This window comes from Pelodiscus sinensis, chromosome 5 (genome assembly GCF_052426305.1).
Source record: "Pelodiscus sinensis isolate ZL-2025 chromosome 5, ASM5242630v1, whole genome shotgun sequence".
In the NCBI taxonomy this organism is placed as follows: domain Eukaryota; kingdom Metazoa; phylum Chordata; order Testudines; family Trionychidae; genus Pelodiscus; species Pelodiscus sinensis.
The window spans coordinates 31,507,542-31,533,448 of NC_143056.1; the positions used below are offsets into that span (position 1 = coordinate 31,507,542).

At 43.4% G+C, this 25,907-nt stretch overlaps 1 protein-coding gene across 5 annotated transcripts in view; it reads left to right on the forward strand.

The window, feature by feature from the left end:
* CCDC88C (coiled-coil and HOOK domain protein 88C) overlaps positions 1 to 25,907 on the forward strand; it is a 141,332-nt gene that overhangs the window by 108,495 nt on the left and 6,930 nt on the right. For all 5 annotated transcript variants that reach the window (XM_075926709.2, XM_075926710.2, XM_075926711.2 and 2 more), the window contains 10 exons: positions 59 to 220; positions 1,292 to 1,569; positions 8,432 to 8,575; positions 13,123 to 13,309; positions 15,078 to 15,223; positions 16,944 to 17,033; positions 18,500 to 18,741; positions 22,722 to 22,910; positions 24,738 to 24,806; positions 25,716 to 25,784. In XM_075926709.2, the coding sequence (XP_075782824.2) occupies positions 59 to 220; positions 1,292 to 1,569; positions 8,432 to 8,575; positions 13,123 to 13,309; positions 15,078 to 15,223; positions 16,944 to 17,033; positions 18,500 to 18,741; positions 22,722 to 22,910; positions 24,738 to 24,806; positions 25,716 to 25,784 (1,576 nt within the window). The remainder of the gene's footprint in view (positions 1 to 58; positions 221 to 1,291; positions 1,570 to 8,431; positions 8,576 to 13,122; positions 13,310 to 15,077; positions 15,224 to 16,943; positions 17,034 to 18,499; positions 18,742 to 22,721; positions 22,911 to 24,737; positions 24,807 to 25,715; positions 25,785 to 25,907) is intronic.

The window sequence follows — 25,907 nt, forward strand, 5'->3', positions numbered from 1 at the left end:
TCAAAACAGTTGTATATTTTTTTCCTCCCCCCACCCTTCTATTTTGTTTCTCTGTTAGAATGCAGCCCTTAATGTTGAGAAGCAGCTGCTTAAAGAACAGCTGAAGCATTTGGAAATGCAGAACCTCTCTTTCAACAACCAAATCCTGACACTACAGAAGCAAAATGTCTTCCTTCAGGAGCACAACACAGCTCTGCAAACCCAAACAGCCAAGCTCCAGGTCAGAACCAAATACCAATATATCATGAAACTATGGATTTGCTTTTAGTTGTGTGGAGAAGCTGGATGCATAACAGGAAGCTTTCGATGTTGACAGTAAACAATGCAGATGATGCTCAAGCAGGGAAGGTCAGATTCAGATCTGAATTTATTCAAATTAAAAAGGGTTTGGATCCAACATTTCAGCCAGGGCATAAAGTTGCTATTTATAGTACCTGATTTAGTAATTAGTAGTTCCAGCGTGCTGTTCCAGGTGTAGTAGTCTATCATACCATCCTTCTTCATGTTAATTCTTTTTTTCTTTGTATACTGTGACCAGAAAGCACTTTCCCAGGAAAGTGAGAATGGGTGGTATATCCAAATCAATATATTATAGGTTTCTGGCAGTTGGTTTCTTGATAAAAATTCAAAATTTTCCATGAAAAGGAGACGAGAACGATTTCATTTATTGAAAACCCCATTTTCTATCAAAGCAGTTTAAATGGAAACTTTTTAAATTAATCTTATTCTGACCTCCACTTGAACTTAACTTCCACTTTCTCAACATGCATCCTTCAGCACTTAGTCCTACTCTTAACCATGTATTCACCACTAAGCCAATGCACCATGCAAGTACCAAAAGTCATCTTAACTGAGATTTTGGTGGTAGATAGGTTTCAAATGGCTCCCCCGCACTATGGTGAATTTCACCCACAGTTGCAGTAGGTGAAATTAACATTCAGTTGAATACAAACAAGTACCCACTTAAGCTTTTGTACACTCTTGTCAGCATTATACATGGGACCCAAATGTTCCAGTTTCCTTACCTTTTTGTAATCTGGCCTTAAAACTGCTGTGTCAGCTTTTGGATTGTCTTGCTACAGGACAAATATTGATCTCACGTAGGCCATGACTTCATATCCTGTAATTACTACTAAAAGGTTGCTCAAGAATCTTTTCCAAATTTCTTTGTTCCCAGTAATTATAAGCATGTTTTTGTGTGTTACCCATGTCAGCATGTAAATTGCATAGCATGTCGTATGTACCAGCTTGTGTATGTAAATATAATTACTTTTTATTTGAGAAACTTTAGGTAGAAAATTCAACTCTGAGCTCCCAGAGCACTTCACTGATGGCCCAGAATGCTTTACTTCAAAACCAGCAGACAGCTAAGGAAAATGAGAATGAAAATCTACTGAAACAGAAAGACCAGCTCAAAGCTGAGTATGAGTCTCTGCTGCAGGACCACGAATACCTTGCCTCACTGCATGAGAGACAATCCACAGAATATGAAATGCTAATAAAGCAGCACAGCTGCCTGAAAACATTGCACAAAAATCTGGAAGTCGAGCACAAAGCTCTTGGGGAAAGGTATGAATTTTCAAGATGCATTTCACTATTCTGAATAGTCACTAATAAAGGAATGACAGTTCAGCAGTACCCAAGGGAATTGCATGGCTATTGTGTGCTAAGTACTCAGGTTGCAGACGTTCATTTTTCTTTTTGTTCTCTGAGAGTAGGCTTAACTAGCATTTAATTTAAGTAATGCATTGCTCTTTGAGGCCTTCCTTCTTATTTTTCCTTTCGTCCAGTAGGTTAAGATTGAAAACATAATGTCCTGCAAAGGGATAGACAATTGAAACTATAACAGGATGATTTGGGGAATTACCAATAGAAGGTAGAATCACAGACAGATGAAATGCAGTATCTAGAGTGCCTAATTACCAGTGAGAATTGGACATAGGATCCTTGGTCTTTTACGCACTTTTGAAATGTTTGCCCATAATGTCTTTAAAATGTAGACCGTTAAGATTTCTTTGATCCTGCCTCTAACTCATTAATTAACTAGCAATGTATGAATGTGTATCTTGAGAACTTCAAAACAGTGTGAATCACTAATAATTGTGTAGAGCAGGGGTCACCAACCTTTCAGAGGTGGAGTGCTGAGTTTTGCCCTATTCACTTCTGGGTATGGGTCCAAGTGCCAGTGATAGTTTTAAAAAGACAATAATAGTCCTACTTACATTTTAGCAGCTTCATTAATTAATACTTTAAGATGTAGATCTTACTATTTAGTGTGATCCTTGTCCTTGCTGAGTTCTCCGATCTCAGGCACATAGTTTGATTCTTTAAGCAGCACACAAGCCAGTCAGTACTATGCATATGCAAAGAGCAATAGATTTTCAGGATATGCAATACATATTCAACCCCCAGATTCAACCCCTCACAGTAGCAACCCACCTACCCGCTCTAACCCCTGGCAGCTGCAGTCCACCCGCCCGCAGGTTCAACACCCCCACTCCAGTCCCCAACCTACCCACGGCTGCAACACTGCCCCTCTGGTCTCCAACCTGCCCACGGCTGTAATACCCCCTCCCTCCAGTCCCCAACCTGCCCACCTGCGGCTCCAACATGCCATGGTAGTAACCAGCCTGGCCACCACGTGTTCTAAGCCTGAAACGCCATCCACCCCACAATGAGGCCTCGGCCTCAGCCCCAGCGGCAGTCGGTCCCTAATCTGGCCGCTCACAGCTGCAACACCTCCTCTGGTCCCTAACCTGCCCACGGCTTTAACATGTCGTGTCAGCAACCAACACAACTGTCACATGTTGTTAGGGCCAAAACATCGTCCCCCTCACAATGTGGCCCCAGCAGCAGCTGGCCCCCAATACAGAACTGGCTGCGCACAGCTGCAAAACACCCTCTTCTAGTCCCCAAGCTGCCCATGGTTTCACCAACCGACCACCTCCAGTCTTCAGGCCTCCCATGCCCGCCTGCACTCCCTGGTCCCTAGCGCGCCTGCAGCTTCAACATGCTGTGGCAGAAACTTGCCTGGCCGCCACGTGTTCTAGGCCCGAATTGCCATGTGCCCCACAATGTGGCCTCAGCCCCAGTGGCAGCCAGCCCCCAAATGGCACTGGCCATCCGTGGCTGCAACGACACCTGATTTCCCACCCCCCCAGGTTGCCTGTGCCCTCCCCTCTGATCAGCCCACCTACCCTCCCCTCCCCAACGCAGCCCTGGGCCATCTCTGTCCCTGCCCCTGTCAGCAGTAGCAGCCACCGACACTCATCTTCCAGGACCAGGAGGAAAATGAGTGCTGCTGCGGAGGTGGGCAGGCTTCGATTTTTTTGTGCATTGCCACATAGGAGCGCACATTAAAGAAACAGTGGTACAGGCTCCCAGCTGTCGGGGAGCAGGGGCAGCACTGAGCTCCCGCCTTGCATGCCTAGAAAATTGGCTCGCATGCCACTTGTGGCACACGTACCAGGGGTGGCCAGCCCCCAGTGTAGAGGAAATATATGGATTATTGTGACAAAAGAGGTTGTCTTAGAGTAGCAGTTTTCAGCTTGTGGTCTGCCCTCCTGGAAGGGATCCACAGACTACGCCTAAGATGTCCACTGGGGTCCACAACTCCATTGGAAATGTTTTAAGGGGTCTGCAAATGAAAAAAGGTTGAAAACCACCGTCATCAAGGGTACGTCTACCCTACAGTTAGACACTGGCCGCTAGTCCCTGTCAGGAGCTGGCAGGGCTCGGACTATGGGACTGTTGAATTGCAGAGTAGATGTTTAGCTTCTGGCTGGAGCTTGGGCTCTTGGATCCTCCCACCTTGCAGCATCCTAGAAACCAATCTCCTGGCCAAGTCTGAAGCCTTTCCAGCAAAGAAACAGCCCTGTAGCCCAAGCCCTGTGAGCTGGAGGCAGCTGGCGACCAGCCTCAGGTTTTCCTTGGCTGTGTAGACATATACTAGGAAGCCTTGTTGGAATAGAATGTACATTATGCTTTTTAAATATTCATTGTTTTCTTTCTATTTTCCCCATCTATAGCATTTAGAAACTCCATTCTGTACAATAAAATTAGATTAATATGTTTCCCTTTCAGTTGCTAGTCATTTTCACTTTCTGGTGATCATGCATTGGGTCTAATACTGCCTGGGGTCACTGCTGCAAGCAAATAAGAATACCCCACTTCCTGTCCTAAAGAAAAAACAAATATTAAATTTTTGATTATTTTTTCCAAAAATCTGTTAACATTTAATTTTTATATAAAACCTGAACTTGAGGCTCAAATTAATTGACCGGGTCCTGTGGTTGTGGATTAATAGAAACTTTTCTGTCTTAAACTTCAAGGATCTGGCAATAGCCAGATTTGATAGGGTACAGAAAAAAAATGTTGTGATGAAAATATCCAGTAGAGCTGTCCAACAGGACAGCTGCCTATCAGCTAAGTGAACTACAAGCGATTACACAGGCATCATCCTAGCTTGCTGTGGCTTTTATAGAGTGATTGATGGTTCCCGCTGATATGAGTCTTGCTTTAGATGATCATATTGCGGTTTGTAAAGGCAATGAACATCAATAATTAAATGTTTGCAGCATGAGAAGTCAGTGGCCTACTGAAAAATAGGTGGTTGTCACTGAATGCTTTGATCATCGTTGCTGATGCTGGAGATAACATCTCAAATTCTCTTGCCCTAAGTATTGTTGGGCTATCTGTACCAGTGAAAAATGCCAGAGTGGAAACAGATGGTGACCTTTTGTGTACTCAGAACAGGTTCATTTAGCCAGTATTAAGAATGGGATGCGCTTCTTCATAATCTCATCCTGGGTCAAGTTGGGAAGATATCAGGCAAGGTGATTTTGTGTAAGGACAAACTGCATCTTTGTTTGGCACTTGGGGGGGAAAAAAGCGTGTCTCTTTTTTGTTTTTACATTTATGTGCAACATGAGGCACGACTGGCAGAGTAGTCGGGAGGAAATTAGTAAAACAGTGAGTTGCAAAGTCATCTGTTTTATTCTGCTTCTAAGGAGGTATTAAATCAATGAGAGGAAATTTCTCACTTTTCCCTTCAACTAAGATGCACCACCCAGGAAATGTACCCCAAATTTGTAAGTACTCTGCAGCAGCATGTCCTGCAGGCATGAGTTGTCCATAACAGGGATGACCCTCCAAGCCATATTCGACAGTCTTCAGAAGCTCAATAGCTGGGGCTCAGGGCTTTGTCCCCACTCCTGCTGATGTCCTGCTACAAGGCAGAGGTCTTGGGCTTCACTGCAGTTTGGTAGGCAGAGAATGGTGGGATGCAGGGGACTCTGTGAGCTGCATGTCAACATGTGAAAGAGCTGCAATCAGCTCACGAGCTGCACTGTGGCCATGTCTGGTCTGTAACCTCTCCAAACAGGGGGTTTTGTTCCAGGCAATCCGGTAGTAGTTTTTCTCTTGGATAATCATGAATATAGACCGTAGTCCCACCACAGGAGTGTATCTCAAAGTACAGTGAAATGACCTAGCAATACACAGAAGATGTGGGTTTGATTTGGCTAGAAAAGGTATAGTTGACTTGACATGTTAGCAGGCATTTATTAAAAACAACATTTTCTTTATGCTGTAATATGCTGGCTGGCTTGTGCTGAGAGGAACTCCATCCACCTTGTGCCTTTTTTGAGTATTTTGGATTCTGCTTATTAATAAGGATAACTAGCTAGCTACCAATGCTAGGGCAGATATTACACAGTTCTGCATAGCTTGTTGTGTAGAAATGTGTAATCCATCACAGATATTGAAATAACTCTTCCCTCTGGAGTTAAACAATTTACATGTTTCGGGGATTTACATTATTAACTTACATAGGTTGGTTAGTAATCATGCATTTTGAGCTACTTATGCATATATTTCTAATGATGGCTGTGTATTTTAAAATGTTCTCTGTCACAAGTATCCATCCATGGTTTCAGTACAAACAGAGCAGCAGCAAGAGGAGGCCAAGTAATACTGTCAGTATAGGAATATGTCCATTCAAGTCCTTGATCAGTGTAGGCTGATTCAGTGCTGGGATGCACTTGGTCTGTGTAGAGAGAAATCTTCCCATCACTGTACTGTCACCAGTGCTACACCAATGGTGGGGATATTAGTGAAGATTGGCCATTGACTGATTTACCTCTAAGTAGTCTAACCTGCTCAGAGGTAGGCCCTGGTGTGAGGCTGCTAGTAGCAGATCTAAACTAGTGCCAGCCAAGCTGCAGAAACCCTAGGACAGAGAGAAGAGAGTTTCTGAAAGGCTCCATAATAGGGCTATGAAAGGTTATCTGGTTAACAGGTGATACTTACTGGCTCTGGTTAATCAGTAGGGGCTGGCGCCACTCCCACCCTGCCATGAACAGGGGCCCGCCACAGACAGGAGCTGCCCTGAAGCAGCCCCTGTCCGTGGTGGGCCCTGGGCTGGAGCATCCTGTGCTTGTGGCAGGGAGGAGCCCCATCCTGGCCATGATGGGCATGGGGGACTGCTCCAGTCCATCTCCCCTTTAATCAGTTAAATGTCACACTTAAACAGGATTTTCCATCCCTACTCCATGCAGACAAGGCCTTGATGACCTTTGTCAGGGTGGTGACATATTTGGCACACATTTCTGATTGACATGGGCGATCTATTGAAAGTTATTCTTGAAGCTGGACATAGAAGTCTAAAGGAAAGCCAAGACTCAAGGGCAAAGGATGAGATTAAAGAAACAGGTTTGTAAAACAAATTTGTGCATGTTTTCTCAAAAGGTAAAGTAATTATAGAATTGTAGGTTTTAGAGGAATCGCAAGGGTCATCTAATCTAACCCTCTGGTTTACATGAGAAACTATCCCCCAAGTTCAGGATCTTCTGTTCTTCAGGTGGACTCTGAATGCTCCTTATTTAAAATGCCCTGCAGCTGAGAAAGAGAAATAAACTTGGTTAATTCATCTCCATTACTGCCCCTGGTGCTGAATAGTAAGGAAGAGCTTTTTGTGTGGCAGACAGGTACTTCTCTGTGTGGCAGCTCACTGGCTGGAATTTAGAAGGAGCTGTAATGTGACCCCTGGGAGAGTAGGATGGTAGCCTGAAAGAGAAATTAGTTGGTAAGTGTCAGTATATTTGGTGCTGCTCTCTTTCTGTTGTTTCCTTTTTACTATTTACTGTGGCTGCAAAGTAGCTGGTTTTGGTCTGCTTTCATCTCCCTTGAAATGAGACTTGCCAGTGCCTGGTTGGATGAATGCAGTGGAAGTTTGCCTGATCATTGTAGCTTTGTAATGTACCGTACTTCTCTATCCTCTGCTTGGCTGCTATTTTGAAACTTCTTATAACAAGGTTTTTCTGTGCATCACAACACTTATACCTGCCCCAGCAAGAGTTCACTATGAGGGTGAAAGCCTGCTGTCCCACCTCCAGCAAAGGGTGCACACCACTGTCCCAGAAAATTGCACTAAGTCAAGACACTGGTCATTCCACAGGATATTGAAGCAAAAACCTTGGCAGAGGACCCCAGTTGCAGAAAATCCACCTGAGAACGCTTTGCTATGGTGCAAAGTGGCCATAACCGTTCAGGATGGCAGTATGGGACCAGTGTTATCTGAAAAGTGGGCAGCCATGGCTTGTAAGGGGTGCTCAACCCCCTCAGCCATGCTTGTCATTTTTACACAGTAGGGAAATTGATCCACTGTGCCAGTAGGGTCAGGAGAGATGTTGTTATAAAGCTGGGTATCCTCAGCAAAGAGAAGACAGCACTGCCCTTTTTTACTGCCCTTGATGGCCCATTGGCAAAGTGAACAAATCAGGACATGGAAGAGTGAAATAGAACACTGCAGAGTGGTGTCCTCAGGGCAAATAGACCCCTGTACTGTCTTCTGGGATTTCTCATTAGCAAAGGAGCAGAACCATTTCAGCGCCACAGTCAACCACTACAAAAAGTTACAGCATGTCAGCAACACTCCATTGGCACTGAAATGCTATGATCACACTGTCTGACCTCTACATGTAATATTTGAGGGTTGAGATATGTAGCTGATTTCACTCTTTTCTTGTTTTTTGGCTACCTCTCTATGCTCTGAACGGGGGTTTGAGACTTGTCTCTAGTAACTGATTCTAAATGGTATGTTGGTTTAAAAGGTGCAGCACTGTTTGGGAAGCTCCCTTTAGGTTCCCTTCACCCTGGAGAAATCCTTACTTTTTATACGGGTTGATCAGGATATACAGAGTGATCACAGTTCTTATAATTAGCATTTTAATTCAGACAAAAATACAATGATGCAGCCTCCCTGTCAGGTATTAACTAGCATGAATTCACTCACTTATGATAGATTTCTTTTGAACTCAACTAAAAATGTATACAGTATATTGAAGAAGTCTCATTTTCTGATGGATGCATTTTTATCTACTGAGAAAACTATGTAGCCAAAGCCCAGAAAGTGCTTATTTATCTCTTGTAGGTACAACAGTTTAGAAAAACACAAGGCAGAATTGGAAGAGTTGGAAAATGTTCTAAGAACTGAGAGAGAGGTTCTGCAACAAGAAAGGAGAACAAATGCAATCGCCACTGGAGAAAATCAAAAGCTGAGAGAAGAGCTGGACAGGTAACACTGCTTGGAAAAGTGCATTGTGTATATTAGTAAAAATTATATCATATGCAATATAGATTTGCTCTAGTCCACTGCTGAGTTAACATAAGCCTTCATTGGTGTGTCTTGTCATAATAGAATTTCTGTTCCCTAATAGCTTTGTTTTATTAATCTGATCATGTTTGCTTAATCGCTGGTAGATAATCAGCTTTCTAATCCTTGTAAATGGGTACTGTTAGTCAGTGATTTAGATGTGGTCTGCTACTGTGACTTGTACTCATTCTAGATAGGCTGGGCTGTGGTTTCTGTTTGATGTGTATCTGTTTTATAAAAGGTCTACTGACTAAATTCTGTGCTGATTTCTAGCTGTTGCAATCACATGAAATTGCATGGAATTGCCTGGGGCATAAATCAGTGTGGAATTTGCCTTTGTGGGGGAACAGAAGGAACATAGCTTCCAGTAGTTGAGGAATAACTGGAGGGTGTTCTGCTACAAAACGTAGAAGAAATATTGTATTCTTTAACCACCAGAGATGCTGACAATGAAATTCAGTACTGGCGGTTCCAACTATTCAAAAATCATGATGATAGCTTAAAATACAAGATTTTAAAATAATAATAAATGTTTGGTGCTCTGTGAGGGTTTCGGGGTGCGATCACCCCCTCCCGGTCCGAGAGGGGGGGTCTGCGGACCCCTTTTGGTCCTCCTTTTGTCCTGTGTTGTCCCTGGGCCGCCGATGTGGAGTCCGGGCCCCTGGGGTGCGATCACCCCCTCCCAGCCAGAAGGGGGGGTCAGCGAACCCCAGGCCGTGAGTACCCGCCGAGCGGGATGGGGCCGGAGCCCCTAGCCTTAGGTCCTCCTCCCCCAGTCCGGGGTTCTAGTTTGGTCCCTGTCGGTTAGTGTGGCTGGCGGGTGCTGGACGCTCCCCGTGTGGAGGGAGGGGGACCCGGTCCCGCCCTCTCTCCGGGTCCCAGCCCGGGGCCCTGAGCGCCGGGGCCGCTAGCGCCCCGGCACGGTGGACGGGGGGGGGGTGAGGATTCTCCCCCCTGTGGCCCGTCCACCCACGGCCGCCAGAAGCGCCTTGCCCCGGGCTCCTTCCTCCCTCCCGTTGGGTCCGCCTGCCGATCCCCGTCGCCCTGGCGCCTACCTTGACTCCGCGGTCTGTGGCGTCTCACGTTCCGATGGAGTCTCGGGGGTGAGCTCTCCGGCCCTGGCGCGCTCCTGGCCGTCCCGGTCCCTCCTGACTCGGCGCGGTGGGGTCCTTCTGCCGTCTGGCGAGGGGCTGAGTGCTCGCCAGGGGCAGTGGCTGTCCCGGAGGCCCCGGGACCAGCGCCGGGCCGGCAGCCGGGCTGTGTGGCGCTCACGCTCCGTCCTGCGGTGGGGGCTGCTCCTCCGCCGCCGCGAGGAGCCTGCGCCCCGCTTCTCCGGTGGCGGGCACTTTTAAACTGGCCCGCCGCGCCGGCCGCCGCCCGGGGCCCTGCCCCTTCCGGGCACGCCACCGCTGGCGGCCCTCGCCAGTGGCCGTGCGCCCCGGCCCCGCCTTCCCTGCGTGGGCCGGCGGGGGGGAAGCCGCCCGTCAGCTGCCGGCGCAAGCGCGGGGGAAGCGCCCCCGCCTGCCGCCCCCGGCGGCTGGAGTTGCGGGGTTGCTGGGGGGTCTGGGGCCGGCCGGCAGAGCCCCGCCGGTGGGGACTCCGCTCGCCCCGCCCCCGGGAGAGTGACGGCCGGCGGGGGCTCCGCTCCCCTCGCCCCTGGTCAGGGGCCGGCCCGTCACATGCTCTTTATTTGCTTTCTGATTTCCAAACCATTATGACATGCTCAGGTCAAATTTTTAAGCTTTTCTGACCAACCATAAGGTCTAGACAATTGTTTTATTTTTTTTTTTTTTATTTTTTTTTTGTAAAATAAAAAGCTGAGATTCTCATATAATCACATGTTGCCAGGAAGGAGGGCTTTATATAAAACACCAAATATTACAAGCCATTCACTAAAGTTATGCAAGCTGGAAATTATCACTCCCCAAATACGCCCTATTGTTTCCCTTACATTTGTAACTATACAATCTTTGATTTGTTCAAGTACAGGGGTACTCGCAATAAATTTTTGGATGGTCTTGGAGTGTGGCCACAGTGTGCTCGTGGCCGCACTGACACTTTTTTCCTTAAAACACCGAATCAACTTTAGGAAAAATACATAGCACACATCTATATCCATGTCATTGTAATATATGCAGGTGTTTTTTGTACACTCAAATATAAAAATATTGCTGTGAAGAGTGATCTATGTATGTTTGTCAATATCACTTTTCTCAGCAAGTCCCGGGACAATGTAAGCCCTGGATGGAGGCAGAGGCAGTGGGAGACTTGGTGAGATGGATGTTGGTTGGGGAAGGCAGCAGGGGCCTAGGGCCATGGACGGGTGGATGCAGGACCAGGAAGGCAGTGGGGTCCAGGGCGATGGGGAGAGGAGGCACAGATCTGGGGCCAAGAAAGAGTAGAGTAGGTGGTGAGCCCTGTAGCTGTGCAGCTGGAGCTAGGGGATTGGTACCTGGGCTGTGCAGCTGGTGGTCAGTTTGTGCAACCAGAACCTGGAGGTGGGGGCAGGAGCTGTATGGCCAGGGAGGAGAGTTGGAGCCCAAGCCTAGCGCCCACTGCTACATGGCCAGAGCCTCAAACTGGATGCTGGGGCCTGGGGCTGCATGGTCTGGTCTAGGGGGTCAGTGCCTGCTCCCACGCTCCCAGAGCAAGACATGGTGCATGTGCTATGGGGCTGGGATCAGCACTTATGGCCAGTACTGCTGCCGCACACCCTGGGCCGGGGATTGGTGCCTGGAGCTGGTGCCCACTGCTGGGTGGCTGAAACTATAGGCTGGTACCTGGAGTCAGTAGCCAGGACTGGGGTTGGAGAACACTGGGCAATGGGTTGGTGGCTGGGGCCTGTAGCTGCCGCCAGGATTGGGAGTTGGTGCCCAAGGCTAGCAGCTGCTGCTGGGGTTGGATCCCAGGTTTGGTGCTATGCGGCTAGAGATAGGAACTGGAGCTTGACGGCATGTGGCCTGAGGTTGGAGTCTGAGCTGAAGCCTCAGGGCTGAAGGCTAGGGCCATGTGGTCAGAGCTCGGGGTCAGCACCCAAAACTCTGGAGCCAGAGCTGGGTACTGGCATTGGAAGCCCCATAGCTAGAGCTTTGCAGCTAGGCTCACTACGTCTCACTGCTGGAGCCCACCTCCCAACCATACTAGGGCTGACTGCCTCCCATCCCCAGGTAGAGAACTCCTCATGCTCCTGCAGCATCGTGCTCCACCTGTCTTGAGGGATGTGCCAGGCTGTGCATCCAGGAGGGAGAGGGAGCGGCCAGTGCTTTGCCTCTCCCCACCCTCATCACCACTCAGGAGACTTCCATGACTACAGGAAAATCACCTGGTGGCTTCATGTGGCCACAGTGGCCGCATGAGAGAAACACTGCTCTGGTGCCAGGAGTTAATGATCTGATGTTCCTTATTTTCCTTAAGTTGCAATGGCTTGTCCAGATATGCAACACTGTTAAGGGTTAAGTATAAGAACGAATCATGGTTTAAAGATGGGTTCGGAGGTTGCTGAGCTCACTGAGCACATTTCAAACCATGCTAAAACCCACTAGGAGGCTAGCCTCTGAGCAGCCTTAGACAAGAGGGTGGTAAAAATGTTTCAGGCTAGTGTACAGTAGTACTCCAGTCATTGTTACAGCCAGTGAACCTGCATCATTCAGGCAGGTCCATGGGGAAATTTTAAGAAGAAAATTGATTTTTAAATGTGGTTCAAACTAAGATGCTCAGGTCTTGCTCACACCAAACAGTCTTTGCGTTTGTTGAAGTTACACCCTTATGCCATTCTCACGTAACACAGGATATTGCATTACTGCTCTGCAAATCAAGGTTCTTTCAACTTGCTCTGTTTAACCATGGTTCGTTTCCCTAATGTGGACAGGGCTTTGGATGTGTCCCAAAATGCTTTGGAGGAAGGAAGAGGAGAAGAAATTTATTTGCTTTATTTGTCAACTGAGTCAGAATTTGTTGTTGTTAGTGGTGGTATTGTCGTTTTTTAATTTAAAGGCATCCAGGAATAGTAGATATTTTAGCATTACTACTGACTTACAAAAGCAGAAATTGTCTCATTCACAGAAGTATTGCAATGTCTGACATACAGTGCTTAGTACATTTCATGCATCAAGAAATACATTCCAGTGGATAGTCTTTACCTGCAACCAGTAGGGCTGGTCTTACCTCAGAATGCTTTACTGTGTATTTTTATCATGGAAACTAGTCCCCCATCCCAAATACCTTAGTACCAAAGATGGGTAGTAAGTGTTATGCTCTTTCTTTTCCTTTCAACTGTTTATAGAACTGGAGCTTTTTGTAACACTGTCAGTGCCGTAGTAAACATGTAAGATACAATCAAATAAAGATATATTTAAAAATTGGCCTTGACTCATTCAGTTTAGATGTAACAACCATTGCTCAGTGTACTGTATTGTGGCTTTTCAGTTGTTGGGTATTATTTATAAGATTTCTGGTTTCTTCGCTTTCAGGATAAATTTCTTGCACAGCCAACTAAAGACAGAATACGAGGGACTGCATGCACACACTAAGGAGTTGAAAACCTCACTGAATAATTCTCAGCTGGAGCTGAATCGCTGGCAGGCTCGCTATGATGAGCTGAAGGAGCAGCACCAGTCCATGGATATCTCCCTGACCAAGCTTGATAACCACTGTGAGGTCAGAATCTAGAAGCAGCACATTTTCCCACAGGACATAGGGCCACCTTTTCAAAGAGGTCCTTTTCCTCTGTGTTAAAAGGGCAGCTGTGCCCCAGTCCTTTTGAAATTGTTGACTTTGAGCTCTAAACAACAGGGGTACGTCTAGACTACATGGCTCTGTTGACGGAGCCATGTAAAGTAGTTTACTGGACATAGTCAATGAAGCGGGGATTTAAATAATCCCCACTTCATTAAAATAAAAATGGCCGCCGCACTGTGCCAACAATCAGCTGATCCGGTACAGCACGGCAGTCTAAATGCGGCATGGTCGACAAGGGAAGCCTTTGTCGACCGCTCCGGTATGCCTCGTGAAACGATTTTACTGGAGCGGTCGACAAAGGCTTCCCTTGTTGACCGCGCCATGTCTAGGCTGCCGTGCTATGCCAGATCAGCTGATTGTCGGCACAGCATGGCAGCCATTTTTATTTTTATTTAAATCACCGCATCATTGACTAGTCGAGTAAATTACTTTACATGGCTCTGTCGACAGAGCCATGTAGTCTAGACGCACCCCAGATGAAAATCACCGTTGGTTAAATTTTCAGTTGAAATGGAAGCTGGATTTCATTCTCACAACTGCCTCTTATGCAGTGCATTTGTGTTATTACTTCTGAGGCAGGCACAATCACAGAATTGATGCACTGACTGTAGTAGGGATGTTAAAATTAGATTTATCAACTAATCGAATAGTCGATGGAATTTCCATCATTTATTCGATTAGTTGATAAGGGCATTTCCACTTTGAAACAGCAAGAGCCCACTCAGCTGTTGCTACATTTCAAAGGCAGACGTGCCACTCGGCTCTTCCACATTTCAAAGTAGGAATGTTAAATATTGGTTAACTGAATAGTCAATTAACCTCATGAATTTTTATCAGTTGGTCAACTGTTCTGTGGTCCCCAGGGACGAGGCCGGCAGCCAATGTGCTACATCCCCACTCCCAAGGAGACCCATGCCACTCTGCACTGCTGCCTCTCTATCTGAGGCAGCAGCATGGCATGCAGAGCTGCAGCAAGGATAGGTCCTTGACCTGGCACAAACCAGGACTGAGTGGGGCTGTTGGCCAGCCTACTAAAAAATTACTGGCAAAGGGAGCGGGGAAGGAAATGAGTGTAGTCTATAGCATTAACCTATAAGCTTTTGCTAATTGGTAAATCAAATACACTATTACATCTATTACACTACTTTGAGGACAAATTACCACAAGATATAGGCTCGGTTCAGGAATCACTGGAGGAAATTCTTTGGCCTGTGATATGCAGGAGATCAAATTATGGGTATGTCTACACAGCAGCATTATTTCAGAATAACTGACATTATTCCAAAATAACAAAATGCATGTCTACGCTACAAACTTTTATTCTGAAATAATGTCAAGCTGGAGGACTTCTTACTCCAACTCATGGTAACCCTCATTTCACAAGAAGTAAGGGAAGTCAAAAGAAGGGTGTTCTTCCTTCAACTTCCTGTTGTGTAGACAGCACCAAAAGCCAAATTAAGCTATTTTGACTTAAGCTACGCAGTTGACATAGCTGAGGATGCATAGCTTAATTCTGCTTTAGCCCTGTTGTGTAGACATACCCTACGTGATTAGAATGGATCCTGTTGGGCTTTAAAAATCTGTGACTCTGTACCCAGGTAATTCTGTACTTGTGCTAGTTTATGATGTTGACTTCAGAGTGTAGTCAAGTGCAAAAGAAAAATTCACCTTTCATTCTTTTGACTAGCTGCTTACCCGTCTGAAAGGAAATCTGGAAGAAGAGAACCATCATCTCCTGAGTCAGATCCAGATGCTCAGTCAGCAGAACCAAATGCTACTGGAACAAAACATGGAGAACAAGGAACAGTATCATGAAGAGCAGAAGCAATACATGTAAGTGACCAGAAGTATTGATTAGTGACAACTAAAAGTAATATGATAGGCAAGGAAAGAAATGGTGAGAGTGGAAAATGTTATATATCAGAAGCAGAAAGGCTGCAAGGGAACTGTTGGGCCCATTAAATTTCCCCAAATAGGTAAAAGACCATTTAAGGAGAATAAAGATACGTGGAGAAGCTTTATCTTTTCATGGCTCTACCACAAAGGATGTTGAGGTGATACCTGTCCTCGCCTAAACCAACTCTCTTCCAGTAATGAAGATGACTCATGGTGAGATGTTGAAGTGTGTGAACAGGAGATGCTGAAACCAGAAGATAAAAGATCAGTATCCAAGAACTCTGAAGACACTTAAGAAAGAAGTGGTTGACCTATTAACAAAAATCTGTACCCTCCCACTAAAATATACTGGAAGACTGAAAGATGACATCTGTCCCAAGCAGTAGACACAGGATGCTGCCAACTAAGCAATATTTAAGACACAACAGCTCATTTTAGTGATTTGTGTTACCATGAATATTTAACACGATAGTCTTTTAAAGGACATAATCTCTAAGGAATCCAAGTGTTTCATCCACTTTCATAATCTCCTTTTTTAATAGGCTGATTCACTGATGTACAGTAGTGCTTCTTTCTCTTTTACATATCAGAACTATCTAATATTCATGGAGACATATGGGCTTTCCTTGTACTACATTGGGAAACAAAATATATTCTTGTTCCTATCAAGAGTAGATCCTTGGATTTGCAGACCCAGAAGCTAGGGTAATCTTGGGAAATGTTGAGTTCTGTATCAGTAGCAGGAAAAAAAATTAAAACAATGTTTATAAATAAAACATCTAAATGAACATTTGACAGAGACAAAGCAGCCCAGCTTCTGAAAAAAAAATTGTGGCTGTAGATTTGAAAGAATGTTGATGAAATGTTAGCTAAAAGAACAGGGAGAAATAATTTAGCATTGTAGCATACTTCTCTGAAAACATCAGCCTTGTTCAAAATACAAGGCATGCTGATTTCCTACTACCTGTCTCTCTTAATTGGTGAACCTTCAAATGTATCAAACTGATGTGTCCGTGAGTAGAGCCCTGAGTGGGTATAAAATTTGTATCCACAAAAACGAGCCACAGATATTTGCATCGACATCCATTGATCCAGATATTCACAGATATAAAGTGGATATCGGCAAATTTGGTGGGTTCTAGGTACAAAATTTGTATCCACATCTGTATCCAAATCCACAAAAATGAGGTGCTGAGATATTTGCAGAGCTCTGTTTATGAGGTTAAGATATGTTTGCAGTTTTTTTCCCCAAGGTTATTTCCAGTGAATAAGATCACTATGCTCTGGTCTACACTATAATAACCCCCCTTATTTTGAAACTACACTACCACGTTCATTATTTCGAAATAACAGGATAGTTATTTCTAAATCTATACTCCTGCTTTCCTTCGGGGATAACTCTTATTTTGAAATAATTATTTCGGGAGTTATTATTTTGAATTTAGATATTTTGAAATAATTTCCTAGTATAGACATGCCCTAAGAGTTAAATTCCGTCTACTATTTGAAAGCTCTGGATAAGAAGTCTTCATTTGCAAACATGGAACCTATATTATGGCCTCTTTCTTTTCCTGGTGACCAATGACCTTGTCCTTCCATTTTGTAACCCTGGTGAAATTGAAGCAAATCTTTCAAATTGTACTTTTTTTTTTCACAGTGATAAATTAAATACATTAAGGAGACACAAAGAAAAACTGGAAGAAAAGATAATGGACCAGTACAAGTTTTATGATCCTGCTCCAAAAAAGTAAGTACCTTTCCATTTCAGTGCCGTTATTGCAATGGTATAAACTTCTGTGGAGAGAACTGGGGAAAACAAAGGCTCTTTAGAGGACTGAAATTTTGTGACTCCCTGCCAGGAGATGTAAGAAGAGGGCAGCTGGTGCCTCTGGTCATTACTGCACACTCGGCCTCCCACCAGAGAAGCCTCTAGCTTTAATTGGGATTCTTCTCGATGGGAGCCTCTGTGTTCAACCTCACATACTCCATACGACATCGGCACACAAGTTAACTGACTCATGCTGCAGTCCTGCTTTAGGATGGGCTAACATAGACCCCTGTGCAAATGCGGAGTCCCAGTAACTTCATATTTGGATCTGAATCAATATAAGCTCTTAGAGAGCCATCTTTACCTGAGGAACACCTTCTTCTCCATCGCAGGACTGGGCTTCAAGCAGCAGAACCCATCACTATGTGAGGGAGCCAAGGAACAGGAACAACACAGTGTCTCCATTGGTGCTTTAGTGCATTCCTGAATTGAGGCCTGAGTGACTGTTTTTATTAAACAAAATCTCAGATTCATCTGTTTAAATCCCTAAAGCTCTCCTTTGCTACCTGGAAGCAGAATGAAATTCCCATCTTTTAGTAATGGGAGATGCTGAGGTATTCAAGTGCTAAGGACCATATAAGATCCTGGTATCCAAAGGATGCTGAATTGCTGATCAGTTTGGGGTCATTTAACTTGTCTGTGTGAAAGCCTCACAATATAACCTTTCAGTTTGCTTCAAAACCTGTGCTCAAAATCAAGTGGGGAGTGTCAGATCTGCTAAGCAATGAATGGCCACTTCTTTAACAGGCCACTAATCTGGCTTGTTAAAGCAGTGGCATGCTTTACCCAACCAAGCCACCCAGCCCGTTGACTCTGAATTGGCATCATAGTAATGAGACCCTACACAATGATTAAGCAGCACCACTGCTTCCAGAGTTGCTCTTTCAGTGTGGGCTAAGCACCCCAACAAGGGGAATTGGCCTTCAAAAAATCAAATAAAAAAGCTGTGTGAACCCAAACATAACTATCTGACCCCTCCAGTACACAGGAGAATCCATACTAATTGTTAGAAGCATTTTTGCAACTTTTCATCATGTTTATGTAACCAGACCTCCCATCGTATTAAAATATTTTATTTGGATCTATGCTTATGATTTTGCTTTTAACTATGGCACAGTCGTTTTATTCAGATCACTAGCTCTGGAGAAATATTTCCCTAGAATGATGCTGACATTGAAGGAGAACCGGTCACTTTCCTTTTGTGAAACCATTCCCTGACCATGTGTTTGATGAAAACATCTCCGCTCCAGGGACACTGTACCATGCCTTAGTTCTCAGCATAATCTAATATTGGGAGAGAGGGGAAGCTGTGTCAGCTTCAGATTTCAAGGAAAATGTTTTCAAGTATTTTATTATCTTCCCTTATCAAAATGTTACTCTAACAGGAAAAACCACTGGATTGGAGCCAGAGCCTTAGTCAAACTGATCAAGCCAAAGAAAGAGGCCCCAAGGGAACGATTGAAATCATCAGTGGAGAGTCCACAATGGCAATCTGAATCCACAGAGACAGCAGCATCTCCATCTGCTTCTCAGATATTCAAGCATCAGCAGGAAAGTCTGGATAATACCTCCCTGGGGTCAAACTCTATGGAAGAAAAAGTGAGCCACACTGGAGCTTCAAATAAAGGTATATATCTGGCTTACAGAGGTAGTTAATAAAATAGAAGTCACACACTGGGCATTTGATTTGCTAGGAAAATTTAAAAGGCATGATTCTCATATAATATGTCACTCTGTTATACCCATTTAACATTAAACCAGTATTTATTTATATTAGTTTTCCATATCTGTGGCTTGTTTTTTAGTTTCACAGTTCCCCTGCATATGTTGCATGTTAGTTAATAAGAAGATGGGCAAAATTAATGTATACTGCAAAAAAATTAATTTACATTGCAAAAAAAAAAGTCAATTTGTGAAATTATGCAATTCACTAGCCTTTTCTCTTATTAATGTTGTTGGTATAATATTGTCTGGCACCAGCAGAGGGCACTCTCAGAAAATAAATGCAAGAAGAATACAATAATTGTAATTGTTAATAAATGCCTATTATTTGGGAAAACCAATGGAGCGTTTCCATTTATAGTCAATTTAAGAGTTTCACAGTGCAAATTTATAACAAGTGATTATGGGATGTTGCAAGAATACCATAGACAAACTGGGATAATTATTTTGTACAATAATCAAATGCTCCCAATAAGGCAGAATTATTAACTTTGCCAAAAAAAAACAAAAAAAAATATCTCTGAACTTCACTGCTACTCCTGAGATCATTCACTTTCACTTTTTGTACTCTAAGAATATTTTCCAAGGAGCAACTTTAATGGTCTCAACAGGGCTGGCCTTACCATGAGGTGAACTGAGGCGGCCGCTAGAACCCAGAGAATTGAGACCTTTCAAAGTTTTGGCCTAAGTGAGAGGGTATGGGGGTGTCATTTGAGCTCCCCCCTTCAGGTGCCAAAATGTTGTGGGCTGGAACTGGGTCTCAAGATCTTTTACAAGTGGTTTCATGCTGGGTGTTAAGGAAGAACAGAGAGTTCTATTATTACAAATGATAGTTTAGAAAAATCTTTAATTGTGTTAATTCCTCTTTCTCCATGCTGCATGGTCTATGCTCAATGTGCAATTTAAAATCATCTGCATCTTAGCAGTGTGTAATTCCAGAAAATAAATGCAATCTATGTGTATCCAAAGCTTTCAGTGACCTAAAGGAGAGTTCGGGATGAGCAAGAAATTAAGTCAGGCCCCTTTGGAGTGCCAGGAACTCCATTAAGTCCTCTAAGGACTTCTCTGTTACTACTGATTTTACATGGAAGGTGCTCAGATACTGCATCTGTGGACAGGAGTATAAAACCCTAAGTAATTGTAGTCCAATTACATTATCACTAAAGACTCTATCAATGTATATGAATTATATCAAATATATATATACATCATATGTTATAATAAATATTATATCATGGATTACATTACTGGCAGTTTTAGGAAGAGGTTGCTTTTGTGTACTATATTAACAAATCATTAATCTGTTTTCCTAAACATTATTTACTATTAGTTTAGGTTTTTTATGTTTTACTCGATTGTGTTGTCACTTAACTGTTTTAAGATATTTTAGTTATTTCTGGGTTTTTTTGTTCACTATTTTTCTTCTTCTTCTTTTTGGAATACCTGGGTGATAACAATTTAGCTGCTCAACGCAAAAAGATTGCCTTTTTGAGAAGCAAAAGCAAGGACAAAGAAAAGTCTCCTAAGTCTCCATCGAATCATCAGTCTTTCACTAATCGTCTGCGGTTCTGGTCTTCTTCCGACATCCCATCCTCTCCTAATGAACCTCTTTCTTTCTCGGAAATGGGAGATTTCTAACACCTTGTCTCTAATTTCATATATTTCTCAAGTTTAAAACAAAAACACTCACATGATTAAATGAGCACACACAGTGGTACAAACACTCAGCATGTCCTTAAAATAAACTAAATACAAGCACAGATTAGTGGGTGTGGACTTAATTTTTCCAGTAGAAGATGAATCAGTATTGCACACTATGGATCATTTCTTCAATGCAGTATACTTGTAGGGGACCTCATGACATACAGTACGCATATTATACTGGCTGTGGTGCACGTCATAAGTAAGTGAAGTTGCTGTGCGCTTCATTGTCTTCTTGCAATCACAAACCTGCATCATGTCCAGCTCAAATGTGAAAATTGCTTTTGCTATGCTTCCTACACTGTTATCCCTACTAAAATACAAAGCTAACACATAAGCACACTCAAATCTTTGAGATTTTTCCAGTGCTCTGTGCAATTTGACTGCCAACTTATTGATATTTCTCTGTTCTTCCAGGCAGTCTAGATCTATAGATATGTGACTTCTCTCCAAATGCCTCAATGTTTGCATTCTAAACAGCCCTTTTTAGAAGTTTTACACATTCAGTTATAAAATTTCATCTTGAATGAAAGTTGTGGGATAAGAGCTGAGCCTCCAAGCATTTGGTTTTTTAGAGTGTTTTTATGTCAGAAAACATGATTTGATTTCTTTCAGTTGCCCAAATTCCTTATCCTCTAAGAGTCATTGGCATTTGGTGGCTTGTCAAATGAACTCATGATCACAGGCACTTCCTGTTGAACAAATGTGCATATCACAGGTGTTGCCTCTGTGCTCATCCTCAGCAGAGAGACCAAACTCCCTTTTCTTTCATAAAGGCGATTCTTCCATATTAGAGCAGAGCACACCGGCATAGCAACCTAAGGAAACTTGCACTGAAATTAACTGAATTAAATTAATGAATAGCATCAGTCTCCAGACCTATTAATTCAGGATCTTTGAAAGGCACTAAATTCACTAATTAATTTTTCAAAGGAAGTTTGAAATATTGACTTGCATGGCAAGTTTTATCCCATAATAATTTTTATCCCATAATAATTTTTATGGCTGTGCTATACATTTCTAAAATGTGGGAGGGAGTAAAAACGGTGCACACCCTACGCTGTAGTAACACACACATACCATGCCTCTGCTGTAGAATTTTTTTCCTGAGAAACTTTCAGAAATAGCATAACCCTGTAGTTAGAATCCTGTGCATATATAAAATTTGTATTCACCAATTTGTATCTGCAAAAATGAGCCACAGCTATCTGCATCCTTATCAAGAGATGTGGATACCAATGGCTATAAAGCAAATATCTGGATTTGCAGGGCTCTACCAACAGTACCCTGGTCCACCTTTTCAAAAACATTGTTATTTCTTCCCCATACCTTTGAACTAATCAATTTGGTTTTGTCCCTGTCAGCTGCTTATTTTGACCATCTGCTCTGCTTTGTTTGCAGGATCTAATGGCCATTTGTTAACCATCACTTTCAGAAAAATGCAGGAAGCTAGAATCTTGCTTCTCATCAAGGCTCTTTTCTAAAATGAAGGCTTTAAATTTCACACTGCTTTATGCAAGCCTTAAAATGTGTATCAGCTGGGTTAATTTTTTTAATACATCCTGTATTATCACTGGATAAAACACTTTGTGTCCATTTAAGTGTGTTTATAGTAGGCATTATTTGTTGTTATCCCAAAATCTTGTTTAAGAAATCAGTGCAGAAGAAGGAGAGTTTAAGCCCTCTGGAACATCTGAGCTTTTATCACAGCAGAATTCTTACAGACAGACATCATATCTCAACATGAATTCTCTTAGGTGATTTCAAATTAGGAACCTTGGTTTTGAATCTGGCTTTGACTTGTCAGTATATTGAAGCTTTATTCCCTTTCATTACTGAAGCAAGTGCTTATAAAATGTATCTTAGGGAATTTCATATCTCACATTTTTTCTGCTTTCATGTCTTTGCTCCCTTATCCTGTTGCATGTGTAAAAACAATCTTCCTATTGGCCCTAAAGCAACCCTCGTCACTCCTAAGCACACTACTAAGCAAAACTGGTTACAGAAATCTCTTCCCCAAGAGTGAACTGGTAATTGAAAAGCTTGCAAAACTAGCCGTCTGTTGCACAGTTTTTGTGTGTGCCTGCTTGTTGTGTTTATACGCAAATGGATAGATAGAAAAATACATGTTGTTTGTGTTGTTTTTTATCACTTCGTTTATTTACCTTTTCCTCCCCTACTTAGCATTAATGGATCTAAAACAAAACCAAGTTTCCCAACGTGGAAGCATCAATGATTGTGTTGAAAATTCACCAGATTCTGCCACTAAGCATCCCTGCATGGATCTGGGCTCCAGGACGTACTCTACCTCAGCCATCCACTTGACCACTTTAAGTTCTACTCCCACTTCCAGGCACCAAAGCAAACCCAAAGGTACGTGGTGCAATCTGATATTTAGCCTATCTACACCTAATCCACCTCCCAATACTTGGACCTCCCCCTTCACTGCAATGTGAACTCCTTCCATAACAGATATTGCAAGGCACTTAATAGGCCTTCTAGAGCCCTACAAAGCCATGTAGCTGCTTATTATCAACTGGTATCCACGTCTGCCAAGGTAGATGGATACAGCTGGGCAAGGTACTCCCTGGCCTGTAGCATCTGGCTTGGACAGGCCAGGGGTGCAGCATACTCAGGGACTGCTGCCAGTGACTGAAGTTAGGCAGCAGGCTACTGTTGGGGCTGTCCAGCCTCCAATCACCGCACCACTTCCTGTCCAGCAGCTCGGGCTCCTCAGCACTAGTGCCCCCAATGTGGCCCAGCCTGACAGCATTTGCCACACTCCTAGCCTGCTGGGTCCCAGGGAGCAGAGTCTGCCCCCATACACAAGGATTGGAGTAGTGTTGTAAAATCCCATGTAAATTGTTAACTGATTAAACTATAAGTGTAATCAGTTATCTGTGCCACTGGTGGGGAAGTGCTGGAGCAGCCTCCTGCCTGTGGTACAGTGGGCCTAGCTGGACTGGAGCAGCCTCATAGCTAGGCATGTTGGGCTGGGATGGGCTGGAGTAGCCCCCTTCGCCACAGCGCATGTTCCTGTGCTTCCCCTTCTCCCTTCCCCCCAGCTCTTGTTAAATGGCTTGATGCTGTGGGTGCGAATGCAGATACACACAGGACAGCTGGCAGATCACAGGTTAGGTGCATGATGATTCTGGCAGATGCAGGTAGGATGCAGATCCACATTTTTGTAGCCACACAGGGCTCTGTCTGTAGCAAAGTGAGATCCCTGATAAGTTAGAGGAGGGTGCATGCCAGATTCATAGCCACGAAAAACACATCACAGGCCATGAAATCTGGTCTCCTTCTTGTGAAATCGGATCTTTTGTTTGCTTTTACCCTGTACTGTACAGATTTCACTGGGGAGATCAATGTTTCTCAGATTGGGGGTCCTGGCCCAAAAGAGTTGCAGGGGATCACACAGTTATTTTAGGGGGATTATGGTATTGCTATCCTTACTTCTGCACTGCCTTCAGAGCTGGGTGGCCAGAATGTGGCAGCTGATGGCCATGTGCCCAGCTTTGAAGGCAGAGCCCCACCTGCAGTGGCACAGAAGTAATGGTGGAAATACCATACTGCTGCGTTCAGAGCTGAGCAGTCTGAGAGCAACAGTTGCTGATTGATAGTTCAGCTCTGCAGGCAGCTACACAAAAGTAAGGATGGCAAAACCATACCATCCTTCTGATTTGCCGTTGGTGTCTCTGCCTTCAGAGCTAGCTTCCCAGCCAGCAGCCACCACACTCCAGCTGCCCTCCTCTGAAGCCAGCTATGGCGTGGAAGTAAGAATAGCAGTACTGCAAGCCCCTTCCCTCCAAACTCCTTTTTGTGTCAGGATCCCTACAATTACAACACCGTGAAAGTTCAGATTTACATAGCTTAAATTGTGAAAATTAAGGTTTTTAAAACCCCATGATTATGAAATTCACCAAAATGGACCATAAATTTGGTAGGGTCTTAATTTTAGGTCTTATTGACACTAGCAAAGCTACCATGTGGGAAGTTGCATTTCAACATACTAGTCAATACTTTCAACTCAATTTGGCTGTGGTCCCATTGATTCAAAACAGTGTGTACTTCTCCCACATTACCTTTATAAAAGTCACTCAGCAGACTGTACCGCTTACACTATAATGTTCACAGCAGATCTGTGGGGTTGCCCTTCCTAAACTTAATGTTACCCACTAAATCTTATATTCTTTTTAGGATATAATTCAGAGGATAATCTTTGTGAGCAATTCCCTGAGGTAGAGTTTTCAAGAAACAGACAACATGGTATGTTTGTAGAATGTAAGATTATACTAATCCCCTATTTTGCTTCACGATGTCTAAACAAACCCTAATCAAGCTTTATACTTAAACTTCAATTATAAAATTGATCTGAAATTATTTGTTAATTTCTTTGGGGATTGGGAGTCCAAAGTTTTTATTTTAGGATTTTTCTAAAATAATGTGGATGAAAAAAAAAACAAAATAAATTTGTAATCAAGACAAACAGATCTGCCTCAGCGTGTGCTAGAGTTTCCACACAGATTTTTAAGATAAATATTTACATATAACAGGGCGGAAAGGAATTAGCCGTAGTATATTTCTTCGGGGGTGGTAGCAGCAGCGTTGGATAAGAATTGCCTTCCTGGAGGACATTGAATTTGCAAGCTGGTTAACAGCACTAAAAATTCACTAGTCTCCTCTAAAAAGAAACTTGAAAATAGAGAAGAAGAAGAAGAAAGGAAAAAAAAACTGAAAATTTTAAATAAAAATGCATGTTTCATAGCTGGACCAATAAAAATTGCTGTAGTATATTAAACCTAACATTACATTAGCTCTTTTTCATTATTAAAAATTGTCTTTGTGGCAAACATAAGTACTGTAGAAGCAAACTGAAGAATATATTTCTCTGAACAAAATGATATCAAGAAAAGAAGATGTTCTTAAACACCCAACAAAGGAAGAAAGTGGTTGATTTGTATTGTTTTCAGGCTTCTCACATGATGTACATCATATGGTAGTAAAATTTTCAAGCGTCAAAGTCATATTTTCAAAAGTGGCTGAGGCATTTAGCATCCTACGTCTCACTGAAAGTCAATGGGACTTAAGCTCTTAAGTCACTTGGCACTTTTGAAACTGTTACACTTTGTCCAGATCTTATGTTCTCATGAACTTAATATTCCTGTTTCTTTACAGTTTCCAAACCAAATAGTTTAGAGAGCAGTCGAAATGCATCTAGCAATAGCTCACCTCTCAACTTGAAAGGTAAGATATTTTCAGAGCTGAGGTGCTCTCTGACAAACAGGAATTGAAATTGAGTTGCTTGCAGTGCATTTTCTTTCCAGTTGGACTTGTAATCTGTACAGGAGCCTGGTTACCACAGAGACT